The 12,171-nt window shown below is 44.3% G+C and overlaps 1 protein-coding gene across 1 annotated transcript in view; it reads right to left on the bottom strand.

Moving 5' to 3' along the window:
- GRHL2 (grainyhead like transcription factor 2) overlaps positions 1 to 12,171 on the bottom strand; it is a 130,426-nt gene that overhangs the window by 9,931 nt on the left and 108,324 nt on the right. The window contains 2 exon segments of the mRNA XM_037503160.2: positions 4,110 to 4,195; positions 8,172 to 8,266. Of these exon segments, the coding sequence (XP_037359057.2) occupies positions 4,110 to 4,195; positions 8,172 to 8,266 (181 nt within the window).

Genomic DNA, 12,171 nt, shown 5'->3' on the forward strand with positions numbered 1-12,171 from the left:
CCTCAATAGAGAAAGCATGTGGTCTTCTCACACCACTGATGAAGGGTGAAGGAGGTAGCCTAGACCCAGGCCAGCTCCCCAAATCCACAGGGTTGGGCTAAGAACATGAAGTGGGGTGCAGGATCCCTGCTCAAAACCACCTTTGCAGGAACTTTGACCTCAGAAGAGCAGGAACTTCAACCCCAAAAGAGTAGAATGAGGGCACTTAGTCACTTTGTGGGTGAATATACAGAATTTGAATGAATAGGGTTGAATCTAACAAGTTCCCAGCCAAAGTACCCCCCAACTGAGTCCTGAGCCCACCTCAGGTAGACCATTTAGAAAGGCCAGGTGTGGTACTGTGGGGTGGCATCACCAGAAAAGATCCCAGTGGATCCAACTATTTAGAAAAGCAATGCTGTCAGCCCACATTACACACCAGCTCTGTGGTGAGTGGGGCTGTGGGAATTGATGGGAATTCATTTTCAACCAGTGCCAAGGTTCAACATGATGGCTTTATTGGGTCCAGTACCATATTTCATTATTACACAAATTTCTTTTAAAGTTAGGGGTTTTGCAAATGTTACTTTTAGCTATTAAAATATATATCCCCCCCCCCCACACACACACACAAGGATATTATTTTGAAATCAAGAGTCAAAACAAAGCATGGAGCCTCCCCTGGTGGCACAGTGGTTCTTGAGCACTGGGTTGCGAGGCTGCCTGCAGCCTCTGCAGCGCCAGTTCGATCCCCGGCCACCAGCAAGGGTCCCACAAAAAAAAAAAAAAAAAAAAAAAAAACAACAAAGCATGGAGGCCAGGATCACATGCCTTCTTATTTGGGGGCTTTGTTTAATATGGGGCCTTGGACAGTGGAACATAAAAATCATTTCTTGGGAGCAGCCTCCTGCCTCAAGGCTCTGAGAGCAACTCCCACACAACTTTCGGAGTTTCAGATCAAGTTACCTGCACCGTTTCCTGAGTCTCTGCCTCTTCTTAAATGCCAAGTCAGTGGAAAATTACATAATGGAATCCCAGTCAAAATGACTTGACATCTATTGGACAATGTCTACAGGAAGCTGACTCAAAATCTGAGGGAAAGAAGGGAAACACACTCTCTTTTTTTAATCTCTTACCCTACTAAAGTTAATGGTCTAGTAACAAAAGCTGGCTAACTTTACTCAAGTTCCTAGGAATCAGGCAGAGTTTTGTATCCGGAGTGTCTCATTTCATCTCCACGACAATCCTGTGAGGTAGGTACAATTCATATTTTCATCATAAGGATGAAGAAAAGGTTAAGAAACTTGCCCAACAAGAGGTTCAGTTAGGATTTAAATGCAGGTTTCTAATCCCAAACTCAGAGCTCATTCACTCGGCCACACTGTGTGTGTGTGTTGTGGGGGAGGGGGGATTGTGGGGGTAAATGTCAGGGTGTAAAATGTCCAACACTAGTGAGGTGTTGGTCCTCAGAAAGCTCATGCCTTGAAGAGAGTCCCCTTCTCACTCCACTCAGGACCCAAATAAACTGGGGATAAAACTACATCGAGCGACACCCAGTGTTCTTCAAAATTCTGCCTTCTCACTTCGTGGTGTGCTCCTCTTCAATGAAATAGGATCTGTTGTTGTAATGGCCACCCCGATTTGCAAAGGCTCCTTGTCGACCCTTTGGGGCTGACCACCAGAGGGCATCACCTGAGAATCCTAAAGGAGCTTCCCTTTTGGGAATGCCTTGTTTGTTCTGTACAAATTAGGAAGCAAGGAGATAGCTTGTATTGGTGCATCAATAAAACTTATTCTTTCCAGGTGTAATAAAGGAGAGATGAAGTCCTAAGAAATCTGACCAGTCAGCCTAAGGAGCCTAAATTCTCCAAGGCTTTCAAGGTCAAAGGATAACAGGTTTTGCTCTCCACCATGTTCCTCCCTCAACCCCAGACAAGCAAAGCAAGGCAGGGAGATGAGGTCCTCTGAGAGTTTCACTCTGCTGTGGTGGGGATTGTAGAGAGAAGTTTCTGGGGTGGCTGTTTGAACAGGAGTGAAGGCAACATTTAATCCCACAGTGGTCTACAGAGACCATAGCTGTAGAACATCTAAGGGAAAGGAAGACACCAGGAAAAAGGTGTAATGAATGGGGAAAAGGCATAATGAATCAGCTCAGAATGGGTCTGGGTCAGTGGTTCTCAAACCTGGCTGATGTCAGAATACCATGAGAAGCTTGTTAAAAATAGAGGTTCCTAATCCCTGCATCACATACTACTCCACCTCTATTTCAGCAGAATCAGAATCTGGAGTTGAGGTCAAGAAATAGGCATCTGAAATAACTATTCCGGTAATTTTCATATCCACCATTGTCCTCGGTAAGTCTGTTTCAATAATGTCTAAAAGGCCAGATCAGGGGTATGTCCAAAGGGCCCCTAGAGATGCTTGAATAGCTCATGGGCTTCTCCAGCTCCTAAATCTATCCTCTGGCAATTTTACGGTTGTTTTTTAAAATCCTAGTTCATTAAAAGAGATACAGATCGAAATTTTTGTGTGTTCATTTCTGTTTTTGTTGTCTTCTTATATGGGGCAGATTAACTAACAACAAACTCCATTCCAAAGAAAAATCCTGCAGGAGATAAAAGATTACCAAACCCCCCTGCTGTGTTTCTTAGAGGGATGCCTTGATGCCCAGCTCAGAGTCACCTGGTGACTGTGAACCATGACAAAGTTTGGCTGGGAGAAGGGAGGAGGCCTTGGGAAACCCGCATTGGTAAAATTCTTAAGCTTTTTTATAAAATTAAAGATGAATAAAAGATCTATTTTTAAATGTACCATGAAATTCACCACTTTAACTTTTTAAAATATACAACTCAGTGGCATTTCATATGTCCACAATGTCACGTAGCCATCAGGACCATCTAGTTCCAGAACATTTCATTACCCCAAAGGAAACTCAAAGCCATTTCTCCTCATCCCCCTTTACCCAGTTCTCATTAACTGGCAGCCATTAACCTGCTTTCTGTCTTTATAGATTTGCCTGTCCTTGATATTTCCCATGAACTGAATCATATAATAAGTGACTTACTGTGTCTGACTAGCAATTCCATTCCTTGATGGATACCCAAAAGAATTGAAAACAAAAACCTGTGTCCCTGAATATTCATTGTAGCACTATTCAAGCTAAAAGGTGGGGGCAATCCAAATGTCCATCAAACTAATGGGTGAAAAAACAGTATCTGGCTATTCATACGGTGTAATATTATTCAATCACAGAAAAGAATAAAGCACTAATTTATACTACAACAAGGATGAACCTCAAAAACATGATGCTAAGTGGAAGAAACCAGTCACAAAGGCCCACATGATGTGTGATCACACTTAGAGACACCATCCTACACGTTTTAACACTTCACTCCATAGCCCAAGATGTTGTTCCAATGTCGTTTTCCTGATCAATAAACAATTGTGGACTGTCCTGGACAGTCTTGTCTCCATCACTATAAGAAAAACCCTGGATCTTCTGCAATATAGTTGTGGAGCGAGATGGGGTAAGAGGGAGGGGGAGCGAAAGTTAGAAAACGTATTCAAAGTAGAGTCATATTAAAATCATATTCAGAGGGAGAAGATACGGGCAAATGTAAAATAACTTTTTCTGAACCTAGGTTGGGTAAAAGTAGACCAGATGGAGGGATGGCCTTGGAGTCTTACTTAAATCACTGTAACTCTGCATTATATATATTTTCCTTAACCAGAAGAGATCATATTCTTATTTTGGATTACACTGTCACCACCAGCAAGATACTTCCTAATTGTTTTTGTCCTGCACCTACTTGACAATTAAACATATCGTATGTAATACGGTTTCATGCAAAAAGACAAATGAAAACTCACAGTTCAGCCTTCCATTATGGTATCTTATTCCGACTATCTGTAAACTGACAGAGAACTGGAGGTTTTTCAAAGTTCCCATCTCCTTAAGATGCTAATAAGCCCTGACAGTATGGAGATCAGTGTTTTCATAAATCTCTGCTTTTTCTCTTTCTTTAAAAGCTCGTTCCAGAGCCATCTCAACAGTTGCATTTTAATACCCGGATTCCAGCTCGGGAGACACGAACAGGTTTCCTGGAGGTTGAAAGGCGTGCAGTGCTTACCGCTTCCATCAGCCCCTTCACCGTGGGAGATTTCAACATCAAGGCATCAAACACATCGTCAGTCTCCTTCCTCACGTACAAGAGCACTGGAAGAGAGGAGGGGGAGCCGTGACTGAGGGAGCCCGGGCCGCTGCCACAGGAGGCTGCTTCCTGTCAGAGGTGTGGGGGACTGACAGTACCTGCTAAGCCTTAGAACCCTGCCCCAGACGACATCCTAGACATCCTACAAGGTGAGACGGGCACCACCAGAGGCAATCCTGACGTGAGGGACAGCGAGGCAGGGTTAATAAACTGACAAGTGGGTAACAACTAAAAGGCTGTAAGATTCTTTCACATATTGTTCACATTTGAATTTCTCAGAGTGCAGACATGACCGCTTTATGACATCTCTTTCTATGACCTCTTTCTTCTAGATTAGTCCCCCTTTAGCTCGGTTTGGCTTCAGTTACCTGTGGTCAACCTCAGTCTAAAAATATTATAAGATACTTTGAGAGAGACCACATTCCCGTGACTTGTCATAGTGTATTGTAATAATGGTCTCATTTTAGCATTAGTTATAGTTATTAATCTCTTATTGCACCTAATTTATAAATTAAACTTTAACATAACATTTATGTGCAGGGAAAGAACATAGACTATATAGGAGGGTTTGGTACTATCTGTAATTTCAGGCTTGGTCCATATAGCCCATGGATAAGAGGGATTTATGTATTCAGTCATTCAACAAATACTATGAATACCCCGCTGAGGCCCGAAGTCCCAGGCAGTGTACTAGGAATGCGGTAATGAGTCAAGATCTGCTGCCCTTAGAGAGGTGTGCATTCCTTGAATAAAAAATGATTAGACAGTTATATGACCTATAAAAGAGAAAGACAAGGGAGTGTTTCTAGGGGCCTGAGCATGCTGGGGGACTCCTGAAGGAGAGATTGACAAAGGGTGTCGAGGCATCCACACAGGCACAGGCCCTGCATATGCACCCTGCCAGCCCTTTCTCTCTCCTTCCTGCCAAGGAGGTGGCTGCTTCTTCTTCCTCCAGAGGCAGGGAGAGGGCCAAGGCTAAGCCGCTACAGGCAGAATTTACAGGTCAAGAAACCCTGCTGGGGCCTCCCTGATGGCAGAAGGGGTTAAGACGCAGTACTGTGAAGCTATCCTCAGCCACTGCCGCCTGAGTTCGATTCCCCACCAGGGAGCTGACCCACATGGCGCAGCAGACTTCTCCAGACTCGCCCGCTGCTTCCCTCAGCAGTGTATTTCAGTCAATTGCCTATTCTGCTCCCCACTCTGTCTCTGGTGAATCCTCTCAACCTCCCCCCCACACACACCTCTGGCCTGTCCCCCAGTTCTTGTAAGCATAAATAAATAAATCTTTAAAAAAAAGAAAAGAAACCCTGCTGGGCCTGGATCCCCACTAGGCAGAAACCAGCTGAGTCACAGCAGCAGCAAACCTAAAGACTGAGGAAAGCGGATCGTGTTACAAAGGCAAAGTCTACATGGGTGCACATGGGCACTGCAGGCACTTTCTACCCACAGTTAAACACGTAGCTGTGTATGACCAAAACCAAAACCAAAAAAACCCTTAAGTGTTATAGAATTTCCTCTCTTCACCAAGTATAAGAATAAAATACCAATTAAATAGATTGTATCGCCAAAGACTTCTAAATTTAGTCCTCTAGAAGGGATATGTAATAGGCACCATGTCAGCCCAAATGATCTAGTGATTAATGTTACAATAAACATTAAACCCCAAACCCTCATTTCAACTAGATGAGGAAAATTAAGGTAAGAGAAAAAGACACACACAAAAAAACCCACAAAAACAAAACCTGTTGGTATCTGTTACTTCTGTAATTTCTTCCTCCAGCCCCCCAACCAAAAGAGGGAAGTTCTAGCAAAGCTGATCCTAAGGAAGCCCCAAACCTATTAAAATGACAACTATTTCCACTGGGTTTGAAAATCTTTGAGGTAGTATAGCTGATGCAGGTGAGGCTGGAAAGGGTTAAAGATGGTAACTGAGGGGTGTTGACAGACTGTAAAACAGGGCAGGGCTGCCCTGTCCCTGATGGGTGCTCAGCACACCCCCACCCCAACAACTCCATGGCAGGGCACTGGTTGTAATGGCTCTGCTGGTGACAACAATAACAACCACATGCACCCCAGACCCTGTACAGATAAAGGCAGACACATTTGGGGGAACCCCTGAGGGACTCTGACAGAGCCACCCTGATGAATCAATTCAAAAGCAAAAACAAATAACAATGGCACTAGTAATAATGAAGATCATTCTCCTGCTTGGAAAGCAACAGAGAGAGGGAACAGTCTCTGACTGATGCCCTGCGCTTGTCAAAGAACAGCTCAAGTGGTAGCCCCAGGCCAGGGCTCAGTAATTCCACCATCCTGGTCCACAGAGAAGCCACTGCTGGGAGAACATTTTCTCTATTGCTAGCAGGAAGCAGCGCCCTCATGTGTTTCTGTGGCTGAGATATTTCAAAGGCCACAGCCTTGCTTTTTGTCACAGCCCAATATAATTCCTAGCAGCAATTTTTGCATTGGCTTAACAACCTTAAAACAATCTGAAAAACATAAACTTTGGATTAGCTGGCACGCACTAAATGTGGGCGCAGGCTATAATTACCTTTTGCCTGTGTGATTCTCAATTTACAGACAGTTCTGCTGTAATTCTAAAGTATGAGACATAAAGGGCAGGTAGAACGGGTTTGATGGTGAGCCTGTGAAGTCAGAAAGTCTCTTAAAGATGAAAATGTGGCTGTGTAATTAACACCACCCAGGTATTTATATGCTCTTTCCATTCTGAAACACGAATTACTTATTTACTATTATGATAGTGCACTTAACTAGAGGCAAGCCTAATAATAAAACTAATAGCTACATTAGTGAACACACAGTGCTTTCCATGTGTGAAGCACTTAAGTGTTTTACACACATCAACTCAGCGATCCTCACAGCAGCTCTGTGGGAGGGTCAACCCAAGTCACAAAAGCGACTCTAAGGAGCGGAGGACCTTCCCCAGGCCAGCACTCTGAATGGTAGGGGTGCAGAGGGGGTGGGTCAGCACAGGGGTCTGCTCTTGATCATTATTAAAAAATCTTATTTCAACAAATAGGAAAAAAATAAAATTTTCCAGTAACAAAATCTCAGGCCTGAGCAGAAGATGGAACATATTTCACATGGCGACCTGAGTCACTCAAACTCCAGCCCCTTGCATGTTGAAGGTCTCTGGGAGCTCTTGGTGTTGGCTACTGCAGGATATGGGGGGGAACAGACACCCCCACATTTTGCCCTTACTCTGCGGAATGGCAGTGAGTCATGCACAGCGGGGGAAGGCTAGCCCAGACATTGGCTCGCTCGAGCTTCTCCCTTCTCTCCTGATGAAGTGGAGTCAGACCCTTGACGGACAGCAAATGAGCTAGTCGTGACGTCACTGAAAACAGACTGGACTCTGTGAGCGGTGGGTCATGGGGTGTCCGCTCAGCGCTGCCAGTGGCTGGTGCTGCTGCATTGCTATTGTCACATTTGCAGCAAGAGCTCCTTTTACCCTGTAGCTCCCTTGGATGAGTCAGGACATTCTGGAGGCAAAGGCAAGAACCAGTGCCCAGAAAGAATAGATGTTTGCTTAAGGTGTTTTATACCGGATGGTCTCACTCATAGCAGGAATCTAGAAAACTTAAATAAGGGACCAGGAAAATGAATAACTATAAGAAAGTGAAAATCAAAATCAACAAAAAACTATGAACCAGAGACACTTTTTGGGGGGTGGGGGGCGGAAGGGGAAGGATTGGGGTCAGAATGGGGCGTTTGCAATTGTATGGGGGAATATAAAAATAAAATTTAATATTTAAAAAAAAAAAAAAACACACAGAAACAAGGAAAAAAAAAAAAATAATAAAGCAAAGGAAAAGACTGTGACAATCAGAAATCCCCAGGTCAGCACCGACCCCCAGGGTCCTGGACTGGGCTAAGCGCTCTTCCTGGTGGAACACCCCCCAACATTCATGACGGGCGGGCTGCTTCAGCAATGCGGCGGACGCCCCAACAGGAGCATACCTCGCTTCATCCCTTCTTCTTTTATCTGTTTAGAAGGCGCTGGACCGAACTCCTCCTCCATGGGCCTGAACATCCGTTTAACAAGGACACTGCTGCTGGAAAAGAGGAGCGGAAGTCTGTTAGGGCAGCGGGCAGGTGCCCAAACAAGGTCCATGCAGGCATCGGTTCCCAGCCTTCCCTTGTCTTATGCCATCCTTCTCCTCAACAGGACCCACTCTCCAGCTTCTTTCCTCCCCCTCGCAGAGCCAGGTCATCCTGTGTGAGGCAGAACACAGACACCGTTCTCAAGGCAGGGGCCCAGGACATACTCATTGTTGAATATGGATCTACCAAGGTGAGACTTCTGGGTTTTGCCCACTGTGTCCTGCACTCAGTTCCTCTTTCCTGCTCAGAAGATCCGGGCTGGGAGGTCGCAGGAGGGAGCCCTGGCGTCAGCATGCTATCCGCGTTACATCGTCCCCTCCCCTGCAGCTAGGATAGGACTGTCCTGCCTGGCACAGCAGGGACCTCTGGAAATGGTACAGCCCTGCCTCTCTGGGTCTCAGGAGGCTGCCCTGGCTTCCCATTTTTCTACCTCTCCATTTGGCAGGGGTGGGTGAGGCTGCAATGGTAGAAGGTCCCTAGAGACCCAGATCTCAGCTGCCCAGTCCTTTCCTCCCCTTGGGAGAGGGCGTCGGTGCCCTTTCTTGGGACCCTGTGGTGCTGAGACCCAGCATATCTTCTTCTGGGTCATTTCTGATAGCTTGTGTTTCCTCACCAAGTTCCCGTAGTTCCTGGGCACTCTAAGCAAGGAGAGGAGTGTCTGAGAGAAACAGGAGTTGGAAGAATAGATTGTCATTGAAGAAAAGTCATGGATGCTGAGTGCTATGGACTGCGTGTCAATGACCATCCCTTCGAATTCATACGTTGAATTCTACCCTCCAATAGCATCGAAATCAGAGGTGTGGCCTTTGAGTGGTAATAGGGTCGTGAGGATAGAGCCCCCCATAATGGATTAGTATTCTTTTTGTGTGTGTGTGTGGGACCCTCGCCGATGGCCAGGGATCGAACTGGCACTGCAGAGGCCGCAGGCAGCCTCGCAACCCAGAGCTCAACCGCTGCGCCACCAGGGGAGGCCCTGGATTAGTATTCTTCTAAGAAGGTGGAGTCCTGTCTCTTTCCGCTGTGGGAGCTCACAGCAAGAGGATGCCACCTGCAAGCCAGAGGAGAGTTCTCACCACACACCCAACACTATGGCACCCTGATCTTGGACTTCCAGCCCAGAACTCTGAAAAATAAACTTGTTTTCTGAAGCCACTCAGTTTATTGTATTTTGTTATAAAGGTCTGAACTAAGACTCCCAAAAATGTTCCTAAATGGAGTCTTACTAATCTTCAGGTTCTGAAAGGAGTAGACACAGATTTTTAGAAATGTCTCCTTTTTTTTTTTTAAAGATTTATTTTTTTATGCATACAAGAGCTGGGGTACAGGCCAGAGATGCAGGGGGTGAGAGGATTCACCAGAGACAGAGTGGGGAACAGAACAGGCAGATTGACCAAAGTACACAGCTGAGGGGAGGTCTGCTGCACCATGTGGGTTGCTCCCTAGCCGGCCGGGGATTGAACTCATGCTACAGAGGCTGTGGATTGCTTCATAGTTCTGTGCTTAACCCCTTGTGCCACCAGGGAGGCCCGGAAATGTCTCCTTTCTTTGGGGATTCCTGGTACATGAATCAGTCACATGAAACTATGCCAGAGAGACAGTTCAGATGAGTTGTTGAGACATGAACCCAGACTACCTTGGTCTAACTCCTCCTTTACAACTTACTGGACAAGGACAAGTTCCTCAACTGCCCTGAGCCTCAGTCTTCCTGTCTTTAAAAAGAGGCTGTTGAGAAGATTAGGGAAGTCAACTTATTGAAGCATCCACAGGCTGCCTGACGCACTGTAAGAACTACTGAAGTATTAGATGCAGAGGATGATGGTGAAGGTGACGATTAAAGGTGGAGATGTAAGAGATATGGAGAGGAATAAATAAGGCAGAGGGTTTAAATAAGGCTCAAGTTATCAGATACCAAACAGCACAAATGACCACTTTAGTCCAATTTAAGGACTAAAGCTGGAAAAGCTTCTGAATGGAGTTTGCTATTATCAATCCCAAGCTTCTAAGAGAATATAAAGCCCTGCTCCAAAGTCAATTGCCTTTTGTCATTGTCATTAAGAGGTTACTTATCAATTACCAAGTAGCGTTAATGGTGGGCCCGGTCATAGAAAGAGCACATGGTACAAGCCACGGACAGTCCACAAAGTATATCGATTCATTCTAATAATTTAAATGATTAAGCCAACAATGTTTTAATTCATGCTTTCATACTTTAGGATGTCCAAAATTATGGATCCAGCAGTACTTGAAGCCAGCCTTGCATGATTATTTCAGGGAAAGCAAGTCCCTAAGGTAAGAACAAGGTTCTATCAGGGAAAAAACTCAGGTCTGAAACATGGGTCTCTGCCCACACCTGAGAAAGGCAATGTTGTTCCCTACCTGCCAGAATGAACTGTACTTGGCACTGGGTGCCTAGTGATGAGTTACCAAAATTAAAGTGCAGGAAAAAAACTGCAGGCCCCATAGAGACATAGTCTATTTCACAACCCTGCTTATGGTCTATATCCTCAAGAAATGGACATTCCTGCAAACTGGTCCAACCACTATGGAAAGCTTTGTGGAAGAGGTTCCTCAAACTACTAAAAATGGAGCTCCCATAAGACCCAGCAATTCCACTTCTAGGAATCTACCCAAAGGACACAAAAACATTTAATTCAAAAGGATACTTGCACCCCTGTTTATTGCAGCCCTATTTACAATAGGTAAGATATGGACACAACCCAAATGCCCAAAAATAGATGACTGGATCAAGAAGGTATGGTACATATATACCATGGAATATTACTCCACAATCAAATAAGATAAACTCATGCCATTCGCAGCAACATGGATGGAGCTAGAAAGGATTATGCTCAGTGAAATAAGTCAGAAGGAAAAAGAAAATAACAGATGGTTTCACTTATAGGAAGAATGTAGGGGAACAAAATAAGGGAAAAAGAATAATAACAATAAATAAAAAAATTAAGAGGCAATTGTAAATCAGAGACATTCTGCAGGGGAGGGAGAGGGATCAAAACAGGGCACGGAAGAGCAAAAGGGACTATGGTAATAGTGCATGGGTAAACTGGTAGTGAGAATTCTATGGGGACTACACCTGAGAGAAAGCAAACATTATACAAAAATATATGTGTGTGTGTGTGTATACATATGTATATATATATATATATGTATTTATGTATATATATATATAAATTATATATTAAAAAAAAAGAAATGGACATTCCTTCCCCATATTGGCCTCAGAAAAGAGATGGACATTCCTTCCCCATATTGGCCTCAGAAAAGAGGCGGTCTTTTTACATGCAGGTCCTCATATAGTCTCTCACGTTATGGAGTAGGATTTCAATTAAGTAATTTGCAACAACAGTTACTCTTTGGGAAAGAAGCCATCATCTCAACACGACTTTAATCACTGCTAGTTTGGGGTATTGATAGAATTCATTTGACAGAATCAGTAAAAACAAGCAAAACAAACCAATGAACCGCACATGTACTTAGTAATGATTATTGTAGTTAAAGCTCAAAATTGCATGTAATACATGCCTATGTCAGTAGGCCCCTGAAGGATCATTTTAAGATGAAATAAAGATAACTTCTGTTTCTAGCTAAGACATAACTTGTGGAAAACCATATTTCAGAAGAAAAAGCAATGTTCCAGCCAAGAAGAATGTGAGAAACTGTATAATTTTTACAATCTTATTGAAGGTATTGGAGGCACTGATGAGTCAGTCAGAACTTGAGGGACTGAGATCTTCAAGAACTGCAGAAAAGCAAGTGAGTCACTTTTCCCCTCAAAGCATTTGCCATTTTTTGACTGGGAGTGGAGGGTGGCAATCCCAGCAGAGGGACACATCTGAGG

This window comes from Talpa occidentalis, unplaced genomic scaffold (assembly GCF_014898055.3).
Source record: "Talpa occidentalis isolate TD23 unplaced genomic scaffold, MPIMG_talOcc4v2.1, whole genome shotgun sequence".
Lineage (NCBI taxonomy): Eukaryota > Metazoa > Chordata > Mammalia > Eulipotyphla > Talpidae > Talpa > Talpa occidentalis.